We start from the raw sequence: 21,404 nt of genomic DNA, 5'->3' as shown, positions 1-21,404 counted from the left end.
AAGGCAAGAGCCTTCAGCTTGCCCAGAACCAGATCCAGAAGGATCACAACAGTGCCACCAGCAGCTCTCCCTCTACCCAGGGCCCTCCCTGGCCTCCAAGTCTCCACGTGGCCTGCACCCCGCCCCACCCCAGTACCCCCCTCACCTCATCTCCCCCCACTCGCCCACTATACCGTGTTCCAGGCACACTCCCACCTCAGGGCCTTTGCCCTGGCTGTTCCCACAGTCTGGGACGCTCTTCCCACAGATCTCCACAGGTCCTCCCTCACCTCCTTAAGTCTCTGTTCAAATGTCACCTTCCCATGGAGGCCTTCCCTGACCCTCCATTTAAACCTATAACCTCCCCCTGCCCTCTCCATAATCTTCTCTTTTTTTTCCATAAAACGGTTATCTTCTACCTTGTTTCTTCTTTATCTGCGTCCTGCTGGAAGGTCAGCTCCCCCAGGGCAGGGGCTTTGGTATCTTGCTCAGGGCTGTGTCTGCAGCCCTAGAACAGAACCGGGCACAGAGTGAACATGCTCAGAAAACACTTTTCAATGAACAAATGAAAAATGCATGACCTTTTACCTTTTAAGTGCTTTTTCACACTAGACACTCTTCCGAGACTCATTTAATCCTCACTCCACCCTCAATGCCCTAAGAGGTGAAACACACCCAACCTGGTGGCCTGAATGGGGCCCATGAGGAGGTAATGTTAAGAGCCCCATTTCCCAGCCGGGGAAACTGAGGCTCGGAAGACAAAGACTGACAGGATCAAGTCCAAGACTGGGAGACTCCAAGCTGGCGGCCTCAACCTCTGCCTCCCCTTCCTGCTCTTTTCCCAAGGGAATATTTCTACAGCCCTTCCCTTTGCCAGACCCTGAGGCTAAATGACAAGGGTCACCAGGGAGCCACATCCTCCCCTCTCTTTAGGGCCACAGGTCTATCTGCTGGTTCAGGGCAGGACAAGCCCTGGGCCTTAACCTTAAAGGTTTCCGGGGCCAGGAGGCTCCGGACAAATATGAAATGGGCCTGGGCAAGCACTAGGGAGTAGTGGGGACTCTGGCAGCTCAAGGGGCCACTCCTGGTCTGATGGGGCAGCCAGTGGCTGCTGCTTCTGAGACCCAGGCAGTTGGTGCCAGGCACAGGCCCAGGGCGGCCAGAATACGATGATTATAACAGCAGCAGCCACGGGTACAGGGTCCATGCACTCAACACACGTTAACTCACCCTGTCCTGCAGAGAGGGCCTAGTAATCACCCCATTTTACGGAAAAGGAACCGGGCCATAGTCACACAGCCAAACATGCTAGAGCCAGGCCTAGGGCCCAGAGCCTGTGCGCTACACCACTAAACCCTAAACATCTTTGGGGTTTTTGCTAGCATGACCAAAATCTGATTTTGATGCAAAATCTCACTTTTAAATGTTGACAGCTAATTAAAAACAAAACATTTTAGGGTTCCCCTGGTGGCGCAGTGGTTAAGAATCTGCCTGCCAACGTAGGGGACACAGGTTCGAGCCCTGGTCCGGGAAGGTCCCACATGCCGCAGAGCAACTAAGCCCGTGCGCCACAACTACTGAGCCTGCGCTCTAGAGCCCATGAGCCACAACTACTGAAGCCTGCGCGTCACAACTACAGAAGCCCGTGCACCTAGAGCCCGTGCTCTGCAACTAGAGAAGCCATTGCAGTGAGAAGCCTGTGCACCGCAAGGAAGAGTAGCCCCCACTCGCCGCAACTAGAGAAAGCCCGCGTGCAGCAACAAAGACCCAACACAGCCAAAAATAATAAATAAAATAAATAAATTTATAAAAAACAAAACAAAACAAAACATTTAAAACTCCATGCTAGTGAAAAAAAAGACGGAGCAAGCAGGCTTCGGCCCCCATGGCCATGGACCTGCAACCCCTGGTACGGGGCTGGGCTATCTGGGCTATTCTCACTCTTGGATCAAGTTCTTAGAAAAGCCACAAGGAGGAGGCAGGGAAACAGAGCAGCCCGTGCTGCCCCCAAGGCACAGAGCTTGACATGCTCTCCTGTTTGTTCCTTGAAACCAGCCGGGAAACCCTCTGTGTGGGTCCAGGGCGCAAGGGAGGAAAAGGGTCTTCAGCTGCAGCACAGTTTAGCCAAAGTCACAAAAAGAAGCAGGCAGTGGGACTCAAAGAGAGGCCTGCCTGCCATCCCCCTAGGGCAGGGCTTTGTAGCTGAGAAGCCTTACCCACACTCCAGAAATAAAAAGAAGTTGGCTCCTGTCTGAGCACCCCATACCCAAAGAGAGGCCTTTTTACAGCTTTGGCTATCGGGCCCTGAATTAATGTGCTTAACGACCGATGTCACGCTGTAGGCTCTAGGAGGAGGTCGCCACAGGAGCCAGCTCAATAGCAGTTGGCCGTTGCCAGATGCCAGGGTGGGTGGGAGGGAAAGGTGAAGGGCAGGGGGCCCGAGAAGAGGTGGGGATGGGAGAGAGACCCGGGGTCTCCAACCCAGAGCCCTCAATCCCTCACTGAACAACCTCGAGCAAGAATGCTCAGCTCTCTGAGCCTCAGTTTTCTGCTCTAGAAAATGGGATCACAGCAGTGCCAGTCTCATAAGGCTTAAATGAAGTCCAGTGTGTAACTGCAAAGCACTTTTAATTCTGACTAGCCTTTGTTGTCGATATGGAAGGAACCAGCCTGGGGAGTAACAGCCCCATCCAAGTACACCTACTGTGTGCCAGGCACCATGCTAAGTGAGCACTTTCAACACACCATGTCACTGCATCCTTGCAACAGTCTTGTTGAGGGTCCATCGCCCCATTTTTCAGAGGGGAAACTAAGGCTCAAAGAGGTCAAACAATCTGTGCGAGGTCACAAGGCAGGTGAAATGGACAGAGCTTTACAGACGCTCACCGGAAGCCTGGGCAGACGGGAAGATGGCCAAGCAGGGGGCCCACAGCCCAGCCCGAGGCTCAACCCAGGCCGCGCTGATCCCAAGTACACACCTTTCCGCCACAGTAGACAGAGGGCATTGCGCCAGAGACAAAGCAGCAAAGGAGGAAATTCGTGCTGCTGGGAGCAAAACCCAAGGCCTCTGGGAAGGCAGGGGCGGGGCTGGGCGCCCAGCTGGGCTCCACTGAGTGTCAGCCTGGTGGCCTTGGGCAAATAGCGAGTCTTTTCTGAGCTGAACCAAGAAACAACTCAGCTTGGGGCCTGCTGGATGAACATTACCTCTTAACGTTGATAACAACAATAATAATAATGATGACTATGACATTATTATTTGGCAGCCACAGTCACAAATGGAGTCCTTCCCAGAATGCAGAAGTGGCCACCCATCTGGGAGGCAGAAGGACAAGAGGTGGGGGAAGGGAGAGGGGAGAACCAACCGCCCTCAGTGGCCACAGGGTCCATTCGCATCCATTAGCTTCCTGAATCCTGGAAACAGCCCAGAGAGTGGAATTTGTCCACTGGACAGATGGGCAATCTGAGGCTTCTCAGGGCTGCCTAGGGAAGGCTGTATACCAGCTCTTGCCACCACAACCTGATCAGGCAAGAAGTTCCTTCCCAGGATCCAAGGAGGGCCCCCAATTTTCAGGCTTTAGCTTGGGGCTGGGACCCTATGTTCCAGGGCCCCGGAGGCACCCTGACATGGGCCAGGAAAGACTCCTGGAGGAAGTTCCCCCTGGGGTCCTACTTCCAATAGAAAGGAGTTCAGGTCTCATCCTTCAGCTCCCTTCTCCTCTGCATGCTCCCACCACCCCCTGCCACAGAGGTGACGGCTAGGGCACTGACAGGCAGATTAGGAGAAGGACAGACACCAGGACAGACAAACAAATGGGTCCACTTGGAAGAGAGAAGCCAGCGTTCACCAGGCACCAAGTTGAAGAGTCAGCCCAGGAGAGCCAGACAACAGGGTCTCCTAGGTCCAGCCAGCCAGTCAGACAGACAGCACAGGCCAGCTGGGTAACCCAACAGAGGAATAGCTAAGTGTTAAAGTCTGGGAAGGGCACGGATGGGCAACCAGACAGGACAGGTCATCCTGGATAGCTAGCCAGGCAGCAGGGGGCTGCCCTGCGGTACTGGACAGATGGATAGCCAAATGGTGGCGGCGGGGAAACCTATCCAGGACAGAGAGACAGCCAACCAGACGACAGAAACTGCTCCAGATAAATGAACAGCCAGCCAGACCGCAGGGATCGGCCCAATAGATATCTAGGTGACAGGTTTCGGACAGAGAAGGGGAACCTATCCCTGACCCACAGACAACCAGATGGCATAATTCACCCACTACAGCCGGGGGCCAGAGAGTCGGCGGGGGTTCACCGCACCTCCTGGCCCACGCCCCCCAGCCCCGGCAGGGAGCCCTCCGCCCAGGGCGTCCCACAGGGCCCGCCTCCCTGTCCCCGGCCCCGTCGCGGGCACGCAAGCGCCGCAGTTACGCCGGCGGCGCAGGACGCGCCATTCCCGGTCCGCCCTCCGCGCCCTAGGCCGCCGCCAGCCCGCTGTCGCCGCCCCGCTCGCTCACCGGCCCACGAAGTTCTCGAGCACCGAGCTCTTGCCGGCGCTCTGGCCGCCCACCACGGCGATCTGCGGCAGGTCCAGGTGGCAGCTCTGGCCGATGGAGCTGAAGGCATCCTGCAGCTTGTTGACCAGCGGGATCAGCTCTTCCATCCCGCGGTTGCCCATGGCGCCGGCGGCCCCGGCCCGAGAGCCCAGCGCTCCCCGCCCGCCCCTGGCCCTCGACGATGCGGCCCCGCGGCGTCCGCGGCCGTTGCTCCCCGCCCTCCCGGGCCTCGGCGCGACGCCCGCTCCCGGCTCGGCCTCACGGTCGCCGCCTCATCCGGTTCTCAGGCAACACCCGACCCAAGCGACCTCCCGCCCGGGCCCTGGGGCTGCACCCAAAGCCCTCGCGCCACTCTCGATTGGTCGGCTGCGCTGTCACTCGTGCACACAAGCCAATGAAAGCGAAGCACGGCCCTACGGCCAAATGAGTCTTCCCCCTGGGGACCTTCTCTCGGACTCATTGGACAAAAGAACTGTCGCTGTTGTGCTAGAAGCCAATAGCGGCGGGAAGCGAGTTATCCAGGCCCGGAGGCGGTGTTTCGAGAAAAGGCATTTTGGCCCCGCCTATTAGGGGCAGTTCCAGGATAGCAGGAACATCCACCAATCTTATTGGCAGGGAGACCGCCAGTCAACAAAGCTGGCCAATGATACTAGGGATCGGTTCTTAACCACAGTCTGTCACTTGACGCTACCTAGTTCCCTAAAAATTTCCCATTGGTTTATATAAATATCACCCCGTTCCATCAGCCAACAAATCAAGAGAGTGGGACTTAACCTCCGAATCTTGACTCTGATTGAAAACTGTACCTGTCCATCAAAGAACTTCCTCCCGTTCTTACTTGTGATTGTCGTGTCTACTGGAGTCTTCCGGAGCAGAGGGTAGGCCCGCAGTACTCGCCAACGCGCGCCACCTCCTGGTAGGGAGCAGTGGCGATCCTCACTTGTGAGTTTCTGGGCTCTAGAGAAAACTAAAAGTCCCAGAATGCGTCTCGGGCCCGGGCTTGCAAATCAGCTCCCTACGCGGGGTCCCAATGCACTTCGAAGGTGAGAGTCAGGCTGTTAATGGTTCCTAGGGAGAGGCAGTCTAGCACGGCCTCGCTGGCTCCCACTTTCATTCCTATTAAGTCGTCTCCATGCCCTTGCAAACGCTGTGCTCTCCCCTAGGAATACCTTCCGCTAACGCCTGTCTTGATGCGGCTAACGCTCCAACGTTGTTCCCCTGCCTCTTGAACTTCAGCGCATCTTGGATCTTTTTTTAAAAAATAAATTTATTTATTTTTTATTTTTGTCTGTGTTGGGTCTTCACTGCGTGTGGGCTTTCTCTAGTTGCAGCGAGCAGGGGCTACTCTTTGTTGCAGTGCGTGGGCTTCTCATTGCAGTGGCTTCTCTTGTGGAACATGGGCTCTAGGCATGCGGGCTTCAGTGGTTGTGGCACGCGGGCTCACTAGTTGTGGCTAGCGGGCTCTAGAGCACAGGCTCAGTAGTTGTGGTGCACGGGCTTAGCTGCTTCGCAGCACGTGGGATCTTCCCGGACCAGGGTTCGAACCCGTGTTCCCTGCATTGGCAGGCGGATTCTTCCAGGGAAGCCCCTGGATCTTTTCGAGTACCCAATGAAACTCAACGGACCCTTTCCCCAGGAAAAAACACGTTATTTTGCAGGTAACGTTGGGGGTTCTGGGAACTGGGAACTCTTGACCACTTGGAAAAGAGGCCGGGAATAGGTGGAACAATTTTAAGACAAATGATTTGATTATGCTGGGCATAGATAGGCCAAAGAGACAGCCCAGTAAGGAGCTAGCAGCAAAGGAGGTGGGGAAGTAGTCTGACAGAGTGGGTTGGTAACAGGGGAATGGAGAAAGAAGGAGTAGGAGGATGGCAGAGTGGCCAAAGGTGGCCTGCTCCATGACCCAAAACTATTAGTCTCAGAGATAGGCAAAAAGACTGACTCAGAGATAGGCAAAAAGACTGACAATGTTTGGCACTGCAGCCTTGACCACGATCACAGAAACCTGGAAACACCCTAACTGCTCATCCATAGATGAGTAAACAAGATTGAGGAAGTTTTCATGTACTGATGTGTAAACAATTTGAGATACACTAAGAGAAGGAAAAAAAGCAAGGTACAGAACTGCATGTATAGGATGCTGACATTCATGAAAAAATGTACACATGGAAAATTTATGGAAGAATACACAAATTGATAATTATGATATTTGAATTGTAGATCCTACAAGTGTTACTTTTTCAGTTTAAAAAACTGTAGCTTCTAAGAGCACCACCAGCTCTGTAATTGGCCATATCTGGATTAGATCCTAGGCCTGTTTATTTGCTGGGTGATAATGACCAAGTGCCTTCATTTCTCAGTTTCCTCATCTGTAAAATGGGGAACCATAAAGTTGCAAGAATTAAATACACTTGACGACCATTTAGAACAGTGCCAGGCACAGTATAAGCACCTTCTAGATCACACATGTTATCATCACTGTGTTTACTGACAACTAGATTAAGTCTGAAGAGTCAAGGTCAAGAACCAGAGCTTTGGAGCCCAGGTGCTTCTTCCTTGATGGTGACCTTGGCAAGTGACTTCCCCCTCTCTGGACCTGTTTCCCCACCCCCAGGATGGCTGGGGGGCCTGAGCCACGGGAAAGGAATGCAGCTCCCACTCTGAGCACTTCCTACATGCTCAGTTTCCAGATAACAACTGCTGCTATGGTTACTTGTTGTTATTATCAATTGGGGGTGGGGGGGATATGGGCCCCAGTGACACTCAGACCAGGAAGAGAACCTAGACAGGCCACCTCCCCAAGAAGACACGGACACACTCTATGTTATAATTAAAAAAAAAAAAAATCCTTCAATATCTCCCATCCCCTCCCTCCCTCCCTCCCCCAAGCGGGGTCATCCCAGTGTGATTCCCACAGAGGCCAGGGCTTCAGTGACCCAGGAGGGACAGAGGGTGGGGTCCCCATACATGGTGCCCATAAAGTCCCTCACGAAGTCGGGGAAGCGCTTCTCCACAATGCTGGCGCGTACAGCGCTCATCAGCCGCAGCTGCAGTGGGGAGGGGGGGGTCAGCAATCAGCCACCAGCATAGGGGAGACCCCCATCCCCCTTGCCTCACCCCTCCCAACTACAGGCCCACCTGATAGGCGATGTTGTGGACAGTGAGGTGGTGCAGGGCCGCGGTGTTGTCGCTATGGAGCAGTGTGTGCAGGAAGGCCCGGCTGTGCCTGGGGACAGAAGGAGGGGGCTTAGCAGTGCCGGGTCCTTCCCCCCTCCCTGCCCTCCCCCTGCCCCCAGGCTCCGTCCTCCCCTACTTCTGGCAGGTGGGACAAGCACACTCTGGGTCTATGGGGCGGAAGTCTTTCTCATACTGTTTCTTCTTCAGCTGCAGGTTCCCCGTGGGCACCAGGGCAGAGCCAAAGCGCTGGGGGTGGACAGAGGGAGGGGAAGGTGGGTCAACCAGGTCTTCCCCCCCACCTTGGCCCCCGCAATCCCTCTCCAGTCTTTCCCCTGCCAAGGGCCTCACCGCTGTCCGTGTGGGGAAGACGCAGTCAAACATGTCGCATCCGAGAGCCACGCAGACCACCAGATCAGTGGCATAGCTGGGGGTGGGGCCATGGGGGAGGGGAGCAGAGAACCTCAAGCCCTGGTCACATACCCAGGGCCTCCCTCCCCAAGACTGGTACCCTCAGAACCACCCCCAGCAGAGGGCCATGTCCTCCTCAGTTCCCTCCCAAGCAGGGCTGTGTCCTTCCCCCTCCCCGACCCCCAGAGGCAGGGTTTCCCAGGAATCCCCTCCCCGCAGGCAGGGCTATCTCCCCTCTCCTCCACATACCCGACCCCCATCAGGTATCGGGGCTTGTCCTTAGGCAGCCTTGAGGTGCTCAGCGCCACCATCCTCCAGAACTGGCCCTTGCTCTCACCCCCGCTCAGGCCCCCGATGGCGAAGCCTGGCACGTCTCTCTTGGTCATCTCTGGGGGTGCAGAGGCAAGGTCAGCGGTGATCAGAAAAAAGGAGATAGGCCGCAGTCTCCTCCTCTTCTTCCTCCTCACCCTCAGGGCAGACCCTGCCCAGACCTCCACAGGCCATCAGGAAAAGAGAATGTGACAGAGACAGAGAGAGAGAGAGAGAGAGAGAGAGAGAGAGAGTATGTGTGTGGTGTGTGTGTGTCTGGGGGCTGCTGGTGATCTCAGCTACCATTTATAGAATGCCTGCTGCATGTCAGGGCTTCTTCTTCAATCCTCAGGAGAGAGGCCCAGGGCCCACACTCCCTTAGCTGAAACCTAAGATGAAGACAGATGTGTTTCAAAATTTTCCAGATTTTAGAACAGTGAACATCCTACTTGCTGAAGAACAGCCTGTCATCAAACGCTGTAACATTTTGACAGCAAAATGTGTAAAGACTCCTAACAAACTGGGGTCAGTAAGTCTGGTCTTGCCACCAAATGAATTGCAAATTCTTGCGTGTTTTGGATATTAGAAGTGGGCAGGGGAATTCCCGGGCGGTCCAGTGGTTAGGGATCTGCACTTCCACTGCAGGGGGTGCAGGTTCGATTCCTGGTCAGGGAGCTAAGATCCCTCATGCCTCGCAGTAAGACCAGAAAAAGAAAAAAAAGAAGTGGGCAATTAGGCTCCAGAATTGCAGGGCAGGGGCTGCAGATCTGCACTGTGGTTGAGGTATGCCGAGCTTAAACCACTGGCCCCAGGCCACATATGCCGGAGGCTGGATTCGAACCCAGGTCTAGCCTCAAAACCAAGACTTATCTCTGGCCCCAGCTGCCCAGTTCAACTAGGGGGGAGGCCACAGCATTGACAAAGCAGGCCTGGTCTGGGGCTGGGTTTTGAAGCCGGAGTAAGCAGCAGAACCAACTGGGGATGAGTTGTTCAAATGCAGCTTCCCAGGTCCGCCCTGGCCCCAGATTCTGACCCAGTCATAGGGAGAGCCTGGGGGGTTCTGGTGCAGGTGAGACTCAGAGCACTGAGAAGCACCACCGGGACAGTGCTTGTCAAACTGCAGGTGGCCGAGAAATGAATTTGATTTGATGGGATGAGATCAGGGTTGTTGCTGTTGTTTTTTTTTTTAATGAGAACAGAAGATATTGTATCAAAGATTAGCTCGTGTATAATGGTAAATGCTTCAGGAAGCCTTGGTTTCCACTCTCATATATGTGCATGCATCTGGAGCCATGACACGAAATGTACTTCTGACTGTGGGTCTCCATTAAAAAGACTTACTGGACCAGGGGTGGGGGTGGAGACTGGGGGTGGTGGGCAGTTTGAGGACAAAAGGAATTACAACAGGACAGTCTTCACAACAGCATACACTGATGCCAGGTGCAGGCGGGACACCTTGAACAAATGTTCCCATTTATTCCTCACTTCGATCCCATGACATTGGGAGTATGTTCCCATTTTACAGAGGAAGAAAGTGAGGCTCAGAGAGGCCAAACCACTAGCTTAAGGATGCACAGCCGTGAGGCAACAGATCAGGGGGTTGGATCCAGCTGCGTGGACTCCAGAACCCAGAGTCTTGTCCGTGACACGTCACTGACTTTGAGCCCCCAACTCTGCCTCCACTTTGTCTCCATGACCACGGTCTTGGTTCAGGCCTCACTGTCACCCTCCCCCTGGGCAACTACTCCAGCTTCCTCTATGGGCCTTACGCTTCCTATCTCACTGGGATTTTTCTCCCACTCTCCCACTCAACAGCCTTCCATGGCTCCTCAGCACTTCGGTGTGCTGTCCCAGGGCCTCCACCGTCAACACAATGCCTCCGGCCCAACCCCTTGCTCCTGACTGACTGCATGTCTCACTCCCCAGGGATGGAGCAGCTCCATGTATCTGTTAATGCTGTAGGTTCCAGAGCCCAAGGTCTGGGTTCAAATCCCAGCTCTGCAACATGCACGCTGTGTGGCTGGGCGTAAGTAACTTAACAGCTCTGTGCCTCAGTTTCCCCTCCTATAACCTTGGGAACCTGGTAGTTCCCACCTTACAGGATCTTTATGAAACCTCAATGGGTCACTCCATGACCAGCGTCTGGCATAGTGCCTGGTGAACACCCGAAAATTGATAGCTATTGGAATTTTTATTCTCCAAACACACTCTGCTCCATGCTGCCTGAGGGCCTTTGCTTCAGCTGTTCCTTCCACCTAGAGTGCTCTTTTGTTAATTAATAAGCACTCTTGGACTTCCCTGGTGGCGGAGTGGTTAAGAATCTGTCTGCCAATGCAGGAGACACGGGTTCGATCCCTGGTCCAGGAAGATCCCACATGCCGCGGAGTAACTAAGCCCATGTGCCACAACTACTGAGCCTGCACTCTAAAGCCCACAAGTCATAACTACTGAACCCACGCGCCCCAACTACTGAGCCCACATGCTGCAACTACTGAAGCCTGTGCGCCTAGAGCCTGTACTCTGAAACAAGAGAAGCCACCGCAATGAGAAGCGCATGCACTGCAACAAAAAGTAGCCCTTGCACGCCACAACTAGAGAAAAGCCTGCATGCAGCAATGAAGACCCAATGCAACCAAATAAATAAATAAATAAAAATTTAAAAAGAGAGAAAAAATAATAAATAAAAATAGGGGTTGCAATATTAACATCAGAAAAAAATAAAACTCAAAGCAACCCACATCAGGGGCTTCCCTGGTGGCACAGTGGTTGAGAGTCCGCCTGCCGATGCAGGGGACACGGGTTCGTGCCCCGGTCCGGGAAGATCCCACATGCCGCGGAGCAGCTGGGCCCGTGAGCCATGGCTGCTGAGCCTGTGCATCCGGAGCCTGGGCTCCGCAACGGGAGAGGCCACAACAGTGAGAGGCCCGCGTACCACAAAAAAACAAAAACAAAGCAACCCACATCAAATAGGAAACTATTTAAAAAAAAAACACACATAATAATCACTCTTGGGAACTCCCTGGCGGTCCAGTGGTTAGGACTCCACACTTTCACTGCCGAGGGCCTGGGTTCAGTCCCTGGTTGGGGAACTAAGATCCCACAAGCCGCAGCGCAGCCAAAAACAAAAACAAAAACACCGCCAACTCTCTCAGCATCATCGCATGCCAGGCCCACGTGGGGCTCTCTGCAATGGAAAAGCCCTGGTCCTGTTGGCACATGGCTTTACCTTCGAGGCAGGTGGCCCGGAGATCCGCATCCAGCCCACCCTGGATGATGGCGAAGAGGTTCTGTTTGTCTGGCCGCTGATGGGCTGCAATGCACCGGTCCAGCCAGCGGATTGATCTGAAAGAGGACCCTGGTTGTAAGCCATAAGGACTTGGTAAGGGGTAGGGTGACAAGGCTGCAGGACCAGGATCCTCTCCCTCTCCCCCTCCCTCTCCCAACACACACACACACACACACACACACACACACACACACACCTGTACATGGCCTCTTCCACACGTGGCCCTGTCACAGTGCTGCTGACCACATCATCCAGCTGCATGATGATGTCTGAGCCTGGAGAGTGAGATAGGAACACAGTCACTGGGAAAGCCCCCACACCGAGGACAAGCTGGACCCCAGGTCCCTCTCCAGGTCTTGCTGACTCCCATTTAACCCCCAATCTGCTTATACAGCAACCAGAGGAAACTTTTCAAAATGCACATCTGATCTTGCCACCCCGCAGCTAAAACCCTGCCCTGGCACTACTGTAGAATAAAATCCCACCTCGGGGATTCCCTGGTGGTCCAGTGGTTAGGACTCGACGCTTTCACTGCCGAGGGCCCGGGTTCAATCCCTGGTCGGAGAACTGAAACCTCACAACCTGTGCGGTGCAGCCAAAAAAAAAAAAAATCCCACCTCTGCAGATTTACCCTTCAAGAACCAAATGACGTGTGTAGCAAGTGATTCTTCACAGTGTGTTGGGTAATAGCAAGATGGGAGTCCAAGTGTCACAGGGGTCTAGTTAAGTAAACCATGGTCCAGGCCTTAATGGAAGGTTCTTTCCCACAATTCCAAAATCCAGAAACTTCTCAAAATCATAGGATTTTTCTTATGCTTATGGCATCCTCATTTGGCAGCAAAACCTGAGACAGTTGTCATCTTTTTTTTTTTTTTTTTTTTTTCCGGTACGCGGGCCTCTCACCGCTGTGGCCTCTCCCACTGCGGAGCACAGGCTCTGGACGCGCAGGCCCAGCGGCCATGGCCCACGGGCCCAGCTACTGCGCGGCACGCGGGATCCTCCCGGACCGGGGCACGAACCCACGTCCCCTGCACCGGCGGGCGGACTCTCAACCACTGCGCCACCAGGGAAGCCCAACAGTTGTCATCTTTTTAAAAACCTAATTTACTGTGAAGGTTCATAAGTGTTAATGCAATAAATGTGAAGTGTAAGGACTTCCCTGGCAGTCCAGTAGTTAAGACTCTGCACTTCCACTGCAGGGGGTATGGGTTTGATCCCTGGTCAGGGAACTAAGATCCGGCATGCCGCACAGTGCAGCCAAAAAAAAGAAAAAACTAATGGTTAAGATGGTAAATTTTATATTATGTGTATTTTAACACAATTTTTTTTAATTGAAAAAAAAGAAGTGGGCTTCCCTGGTGGCGCAGTGGTTGAGAGTCCGCCTGCCGATGCAGGGGACACAGGTTCGTTCCCCGGTCTGGGAGGATCCCACATGCCACGGAGCGGCTGGGCCCATGAGCCGTGGCCGCTGAGCCTGCACGTCTGGAGTCTGTGCTCCGCAACGGGAGAGGCCACGAGAGTGAGAGGCCCGCATACCGAGAAAAACAAAAAAAAGTGAAGCGTAATACCACAGGGTACTGCCCCAGACCCAGTCGAGGTACTGTGTAATAAATGGTATGTACCCTTTATTATCTTTCTAAAATGTGAGAATTCTGAATTCTGACACCTATCTGGCCACAAGAATTTCAGATTAGAGACTGTGGACTTATAGGTTAGAAATCGCAAGGAAATATTGCCAAGATGTATCATTATAGGAAAAAAGCACAGTGTACCACGCTAGCCAAAGATGGGGCGATTTGAGAAGCAATAAGGATTTTAACTGCAATTGATTGAAATGTATCAAATACATTTAAACCCATGAGTGCATGGTGATCCTAAAAAACTAAACATTAGTTTATCATTGCTAGAAGATGCTACGTAATCAACCCATAAAAACTAGTAAATGAGGGAAAAGAATGAATCCCACTCTTCCTGTGTGAACTAAACTGCTTGGTTTCCCAGGAGTAGGTGAGAAATGTTTCTCTTTACAGAAGTAATCTGGCTAATAAATGAAGAAAGGATGACAGAATTGGAACATCACCGGTTTGCAATTCCTAATAATGGTTCCTGGGGAGGAGCATGACAGCTCACTGGGAGAGACAGGCAGACATCAGATGCCCCCTGATGGACAGACACACTGTGAAGACTTCTTGCCAAAAGGAAGAAGGACTTGAATCTGGCTCTAACCTCTAGATCCAAGTACCAACCTACAGGAAATCTAGAGGGTGGAGGAAAACTATTACACGACACCCAGGGGATGCAACCAGCAAAATTCAGACCCGGTGAAACACTATAGGGCAAAGGAACCAGTTTCTTCAAGAAGCAAATTGCTGGGACTTCCCTGGTGGTCCAGTGGTTAAGAATCTGCCTTCCAATTCAGGGGACGTGGGTTCGATCCCTGGTCAGGGAACTAAGATCCCACATGCCACGGGGCAACTAAGCCCATGCACCACAACTACTGAGCCCACGCACCACAACTAGAGAGCCTGTGTACTGCAACTACTGAACCCACACGCTCTGGAACCCGTGTACCACAACTATAGAGAAGCCCGTGCGCCTCAACGAAAGATCCTGCGCGCCACAACTAAGACCCGAGACAGCCACAATAAATAAATAAATAAATCTTTTTTAAAAAAAGAAGCAGCAAATTGCTGGGGCATCCCCTGGCAGTCCAATCATTAAGACTCTGGGCTTCCACTGCAGGGGGCATGGATTCCATCCCTGGTTGGGGAACTAAGATCCCACAAGCTGCTTGGCTCGGCCAAAAAAAAAAAAAAAAAAAAAAAAAAATTTAATGAAAAAAAAAAAGAAGCAAATTGCTAAAAAAAAAAAATGGAATTGGAAGGCAAAACTATATGATATGTAATATATATAATATATTAAAAAAGACAAGAGATCTTTCAAACAACTGCAGTATCTGCACATTAGTTGGATCCTGAAGTAAACACACTGTAAGAAGAACTGACATTCGTGAAATGACTGGCACGTTGGACACTGGCCAGATATTTGATGACGTTAATGAATTATTGTCAATTGTTTGTAGGTGAGATGATGGTATTGTGATTATGTTAAAAAAAAAAAAGAAACTATGGGTCTTCCCTCGTGGTGCAGTGGTTAAGAATCCACCTGCCAATGCAGGGGACCGGGGTTCGAGCCCTGGTCAAAGAAGATCGCACATGCCGTGGAGCGACTAAGCCCGTGCACCGCAACTACTGAGCCTGCGCTCTAGCCCGTGAGCCACAACTACTAAAGCCCGTGAGCCACAACTACTGAAGCCTGCGTGCCTAGAGCCCGTGCTCCGCAACAAGAGAAGCCACTGCAATGAGAAGCCCGTGCACCGCAACGAAGAGTAGCCCACGCTCACCGCAACTAGAGAAAGCCGTGCACAGCAACAAAAACCCAACACAGCCAAAAATAATAAATAATTTTTTTTTAAAAAACTATGTTTTGGAGATAAAATACTTAGAGGTGAAGTGGTAGGACGTCTGAGATTCGGTTTGATATAATACAGATGATCTATGGAGACTAAGATGCTAGAGAAAGAAAACCAATGCAAAACTAGCTAAAAATTTAAAAATAAACAAGATACATAAGATTGCAACTATCAAAAACTAAAATAAAATCAATGAAGCATATCTATTAACTAGTATGTTATTTGGCTATAAAAAGGAATAAAGTACTGATGCATACTACAACATAGCTGAACCTGAAAAACATTATGTTAAGTAAAAGAAGCCATTCACAAAGACCTCCTATTGCATGATTTCATTTACATAAAATGTCTAGAATACACAAATCTATAGAGACAGAAAGTAGATTACATAGGACTGGAGGAGGGAGGAATAGGGAGTGATTGATAATGGATACAAGATTTCTTTTTGGGGTGATAAAAGTGTTCTGAAATTAGATTGTGGTGACGGTTGTACAACTCTGTGAATACACTGAAAACCACTGAACTGTACATTTTATATTTATTTATTTTTGATCTTCTTTTTTTCAAAATTTTTTTTTAATCTTTGGCCGCACTGTGCAGCATGTGGGATCTTAGTTCCCTGACCAGGGATCACACCTGTGCCCACTGCATTGGTAGCATGGAGTCTTAACCACTGGACTTCCAGGGAAGTCCCAACCTGTACATTTTAAATGGGTGAATTGTCTGTATATCATATCTCAATAAAGCTATTTTAAAAAAAACAACAAAGAAGTCAACAAAACAGAAAACCAACAAATGAAGAAAATGAATAAGCCAGAAGTTGGTTTTTGGAAAAGATCAACAAACTCGAAATCAATAAACCCCTAACAGACATCAAGAAAGAAGAGATCACAAGGTTTTAACATCAGGAATGAAAAAGGAGACATCACTACAGGTACTATAACATTAAGAGGTTAATAAGAGAACATTAATGATCAACTTTATGCCAAGAAAGTTGAAATAAAGTTCAAGGAATGGCCAAATTCCTTGAAAAATCCAACTTATCAAATCTGACCCAAAATGAAACACAAAATCTGAATAGCCAAATCAAAATGTCAAGTAAATCGAATTCATCATTAAAAACCTTACCACAACAAAACTCCAGGCCCAGGGGGATTTACTGGACAATTCTATGATACATAACACCAATCTTAGGCAAATTCCAACAGAAAATAACATGGTAGAAGCAAAGTGGGCTGGGATACTAATGAAACATAATGGCTGTGACCTGGTGATTGTTGAAGCTGGGTGACAGGTCAATGGGGTTGTGTCTATTTTGGTATATACTTGAAACTTTCCAAAATTAATAAAAATGCAAGGTACAGAAGAATGTGCCATAAATAGCATGCTCTCATCATGGAAAAAATAAGAATAGATTTGAACCTGCTTGTATTTACATAAACTCTGGAAGAATACATAAGAGACTAGAAACAGTGGTGACTTGTGAAAGAGATGGATAGAATATAGGCATGGGAAGACCACTGTTTCCTGCACACATCTTTATATAGAAATATATACAAAATGTTTTCTTGTTCAGGTTTTTTCTTTAAAGGACAGACCAAAACTCACAAGGTCCTGTAGGACCTGTCCCCAACACCTCCCTGTCCTCACCCTACACACACACACACACACACACACACACACACACACACACACACACACATTCCCCCTACCCCACTCAGCTCAAGCCATGCCAGTCTTGGTCCTACTTCAGGTCCTTTGCACTGGCTGCTTCCTCTTTCCAGAACATACTTCCCCCCCCTTTGGACATCTAGTTTATTCCTCCTCATCCATATAGGTTTTAGGCCTAGGGCAACATTCCCTGAGCCTACAGACTGAATCATGCCAAAAGTCCCATGTACTTGGCCTTCACAGTCAGGGTCCCAACCTTATATCTATTTGTGCCTTTAAAACAAATTTTTTTTTTTTTTTTGGCTGCACCATGTGGCTTGCAGGATCTTAGTTCCCTGACCAGGGATTGAACCTGTGCCCCTGCAGTGGAAGCACAGAGTCCTAACCACTGGACCACCAGGGAATTCCCTAATAACTTATTTTAATAATAATATATAATTATTCAAAATGTTAAATGCACCCCCAATTTAAAAAAATACAACAGGATATTTGGTGAAAAGTCTCTTGCCCACCAAGGGAAGGATTACAAAGGGGCACAAGTAACCCTTTAGGGGTGATGGACATGTTCACTATCTTGATTATGGTGAAGGTTTCATGGGTGTATACATGTGTCAAAACGTACCAGAGGGTACACTTTAAATATGTGCGGTTTATTGCATGTAAATTATATCCCAATTTTTTAAAAAGGAAAAGAATTTAAATGCTCCCTGTCTACCAAGCTCTTCAGTTCCCTTCCCTCCGAGAATCTTATTTTTCTTATTTTTCTTTCCTGAGATACCGTAAGCAAATCATGTGTTTGGGATTTGGGGGTTTTTTTTCAATACAAATGGAAATATACAATGCACTCTACCTGCACTGTTTTTTGGGGTTTTTTTTTTTCTCTTTTTTCTGCCTTTCTAATTAAGATGTTTTCACCAAGGCCTGTCTCCCTTTTGGACTGTAAGTTCCACGGATGGTATGGCACCAGCACCCAGGCCCATTGCTATAAGCAGAAGCCACAGAATCTGTACATAGAGGGGTCTAAAAGCACCAGTCTGTTTGGAAGATGGGAAGTTTTGAACCTGTTTCCATAGCACTTTATGAGATTGAGAAATGTTAATTGTCCTTATCAAGGAATAGGGGATATTGATGGAGATGGGAGGGGTCTAAAGTCTCCCCGATACCTCCTTTGTTGCCCCCATTATTTCAACATATCTTTGCCCAGCTAATTTACTATTTAAGAGAAACAGTAACAAGAAAGATAATACGAAAAGCTACTATTACATGTCAGGCATTGTGATAAGAGATTTACTGACATTACATCGTTATTTTTGTGAACTATCCCCTCAGCTGAGGCTCAGGGAGGGGAGTGACTTGCCCAAAGCCGAGCAGCACGAAAAGAGCAGGCCCGCCTCACCTCCACCTCCGAAAGGCAGAGGAAAGGGCGGCTCCCCGGTACCCGCTCACCCAGCGCGTTCTGGATCTCCACGGATCTCTCGGGGCTCAGAAGGGTCTCGTCACCATCGTAAGGGGAGCGGAAGCGGACGCCCTCCTCCGTCACTTCGGACAGGGACACCAGGGACACCATCTGGAAGCCGCCGCTGTCCTGAGGGAAACCCCACCGCAGGGCTGACAAGAACGGGACTGGGAAAATCCACGCCCAAGGAGGTCTCTCGGATCCCGGCGCTGACCCCGCCTTACCGTCAGCAGGTTGTGCGGCCAATTCATAAAGCCGTGGAGACCGCGGGCTTTCTGGATCAGCTCGGGGCCCTGGGGTGGGGGAAGAAGGGTCAGGCTAGGGGTGAGGGCAACCCTTGGGGCTCATATTGGGGCGACAGGGTTGGCCAACTTCCATCCTCGCTGGCCTTTCACGCCCAGCACAAGGCCTGAGCCATCCGGGACTCTCGATATGCATTTTGTCGATAGAGTTTGGGAGGCGTGCCCGGGTCTAGGGAATCTCCTGGGCTCCCCCACGCTTCGCCGCCGCCCAGCCCGGGGCACAGCCCACCCACCGGCCTCAGACCCAAATGGTAGGTGTTGCCCAGGCAGATGCGGCAGCCCAGCGCGTCCAGTTGCTCGGCCGTGATGCCCTTCATGGTGGCCTGCGTGCCCACTGGCATGAACACTGGAGTAGCCACCGGCCCATGTGGCAGCCGCAGCTCCCCTGCCCGGGCCCTAGAGCGGCTACACTCGGCCACCAATCTCATGATGCGCGGAGCCGACTCCAGGGATGTCGGGCTGACAACTGCCGCCATCTTGCCTGCCGGAACCACGTGGTCCGTTGAACACCCTGGGCGGCGCCATGTTGGCTGAGGTCACGTGGCGCGCGACGCGGGCCGAAGCTTTGGGAGAGCGTCAGCTGAACCATGGAAACGGACGTCTGCGCGCTTGTCTCTGCGCTGCGCCCTTGTCTCTGCGCTGCGCCCAGTTAGTTCCCACAGGCAGCACACTGCTGCGAAGTATTAAAATTGTCTTGGTTTGGAGGCCCATTCCTGCCAATTCCTCGAAGTAAAAGCCTCTCTAGCTATAATTTTATGTTCCATCAAATGGGGCGAATAATAGTATCTAGACATAGGGAAGTTGCGAATACTGAATGACAGGATGGCTATATATAGATTTTTACACAGTGCCTGACGTAATCTTTTGTCAGTTTTTTTTTTGGCCGCCCCTCTTAGCTTGCGGGATCCTAGTTCCCCGACCAGGGATACAACCTGGGTCCTAACCCACTAATAATAAAACAGTATAGATATATATTAATACTTTAATAATCTTATGGTTGGAAATGGAGCTGATATCTGACCTGGCCAGCAGAGGGCGCGTTTGCCCCAGAAGCCTTCCTTTCGGGACCACCCGCCGAAAGCCCCGTTGATCTCAGCCAGAGCCTGACCTAGAAGCCTTGGGCTAATGCTACCAGTTTCTCAGTGTGGTGGAGTCCTTGCTGTGTCCACGTCTGGAAAGCGCCCACCAATGAAGCCCACCTCAGGACCTTTCAACTTGTTATTGCCATCGTCAGCAACACTCATCTGATATTCCCACAACTGGCTCATGTTTTCACCGTCAGTTGCTCCTGACTCCCCCAATCTTAAAAACCCTCCACCACCGATGACTGTATATCACATATCCTGTAATTGATATGATGGTTTTAAAAACCTCTATACAGGACTTCCCTGGTGGTGCAGTGGTTAAGAATCTGCCTGCCAATGCAGGGGACACAGGTTCGAGCACTGGTCTGGGAAAATCCCACATACCACGGAGTAAGTAAGTCCGTGCACCACAACTACTGAGCCTTCACTCTGGAGCCCGCGAGCCACAACTGCTGAAGCCTGCGCGCCTAGAGCCTTGTGCTCTGCAATAAGAGAAGCCACCGCAATGAGAAGCCCTTGTACCACAACGAAGAGTAGCCCCCGCTCGTTGTAACTAGAGAAAGCTGCAGCGTGTATCAATAAAGAGGCAAAGCAGCCAAAAATAAATGAATAAGATAAACTAATTTTTTTTTTAGAAAACCCTCTATACATTGACAATACCCAAATTTTTATTCTCAGCATAGTCTTCTCTCCTGAACTCCCATCTCCTCTTGAGAGATGCCTCCTTGACACCCCCAGTGGGCATCTGTAGACATCCAAACTCCACATGTCTAAAGCAGAATTCATGATTGTCCTCCCAAGCTTGCCTACCTACCACCGTCTTCCCCTTCCCAGTAGTACCAGCTCATGCCCTCCACCTCTGGGACTGAACTTAAAAAAGGCCTAAAGGTTTGGAGGGATTAGTGTCACTACTGGCGAGGCTGTGATTTGGAGGGGGCCAAAAAAAAACAAAGAAAAGAAAAGAAAGTCCAATCATATAATATTTACTTTCTCATTTATTATATACATTTTATTTCCATTCCTGAAATAAATCCAGCTTGGTCATGGTATTCTTTTTTTTTTGCGGTACGCGGGCCTCTCACTGTTGTGGCCTCTCCCATTGCGGAGCACAGGCTCCGGACGCGCAGGCTCAGCGCCCATGGTCACAGGCCCAGCCGCTCCGCGGCATGTGGGATCTTCCCGGACCGGGGCACGAACCCGTGTCCCCTGCAACGGCAGGCGGACTCTCAACCACTGCGCCACCAGGGAAGCCCGTGTATATCTTTTTATTTGATATTAAAATAACTACTCCAGGGACTTCCCTGGTGGCTCAGTGTTTAAAGAATCCACCTGCCAATGCAGGGGACATGGGTTCGAGCCCTGGTCCGGGAAGATCCCACATGCCACGGAGCAACTAAGCCCGTGTGCTGCAACTACTGAGCCTGTGCTCTAGAGCTAGCGAGCCACAACTACTGAAGCCCACGCACCTAGAGTCCGTGGTCTGCAACAAGAGAAGTCACCGCAATGAGAAGCCCCCGCACCGCAACGAAGAGTAGCCCCCCGCTCCCCGCAACTAGAGAAAGCCCGCACACAGCAATGAAGACCCAACGCAGCCAAAAAGAAATACGTTAAATAAATTAAAAAAAAAAATACTACTCCAGGGGACTTCCCTGGTGGTCCTGTGGTTAAGAATCCGCCTTCCGGTGCAGGAGACGAGGGTTCGATCCCTGGTCAGGG

General features: G+C 50.9%; 2 protein-coding genes and 1 non-coding gene across 13 annotated transcripts in view; all 3 read right to left on the bottom strand.

The window, feature by feature from the left end:
* Window positions 1-4,825, bottom strand: part of DNM2 (dynamin 2) — a 93,451-nt gene extending 88,626 nt beyond the window's left edge. For 7 of the 10 annotated variants that reach the window (XM_032626662.1, XM_032626654.1, XM_032626656.1 and 4 more), the window contains exon 1: window positions 4,481-4,825. In XM_032626662.1, the coding sequence (XP_032482553.1) occupies window positions 4,481-4,641 (161 nt within the window). In that variant the 5' untranslated portion in view covers window positions 4,642-4,825. The remainder of the gene's footprint in view (window positions 1-4,480) is intronic. The other 3 variants (XM_032626661.1, XM_032626655.1, XM_032626653.1) reach the window with 2 other exon arrangements.
* Window positions 4,826-7,346: 2,521 nt separating this feature from the next.
* Window positions 7,347-19,095, bottom strand: QTRT1 (queuine tRNA-ribosyltransferase catalytic subunit 1). 2 transcript variants are annotated; one of them, XM_032625099.1, is made up of 10 exons: window positions 18,837-19,095; window positions 18,526-18,594; window positions 18,292-18,430; window positions 11,899-11,977; window positions 11,643-11,758; window positions 8,357-8,495; window positions 8,048-8,123; window positions 7,836-7,945; window positions 7,661-7,748; window positions 7,347-7,569 (listed from the first exon to the last, which is right to left on the bottom strand). In XM_032625099.1, the coding sequence occupies exons 1-10, from the start codon at window positions 19,077-19,079 to the stop codon at window positions 7,417-7,419; spliced, it is 1,212 nt and encodes a 403-aa protein (XP_032480990.1). In that variant the 5' UTR covers window positions 19,080-19,095; the 3' UTR covers window positions 7,347-7,416. The 2 variants fall into 2 exon arrangements, with proteins under 2 accessions (XP_032480990.1, XP_032480989.1); XM_032625098.1 differs by having other exon boundaries at window positions 7,403-7,569; window positions 18,292-18,453; window positions 18,848-19,084.
* On the bottom strand, window positions 17,177-17,248 carry TRNAG-UCC. The gene has a single exon. It is a non-coding gene; the product is annotated as a tRNA-Gly (tRNA).
* Window positions 19,096-21,404: the final 2,309 nt, after the last annotated feature.

The sequence above is a fragment of the Phocoena sinus genome, chromosome 3 (assembly GCF_008692025.1).
Source record: "Phocoena sinus isolate mPhoSin1 chromosome 3, mPhoSin1.pri, whole genome shotgun sequence".
NCBI classification, from domain to species: domain Eukaryota; kingdom Metazoa; phylum Chordata; class Mammalia; order Artiodactyla; family Phocoenidae; genus Phocoena; species Phocoena sinus.
This window is presented reverse-complemented; position numbering and strand designations above follow the sequence as displayed.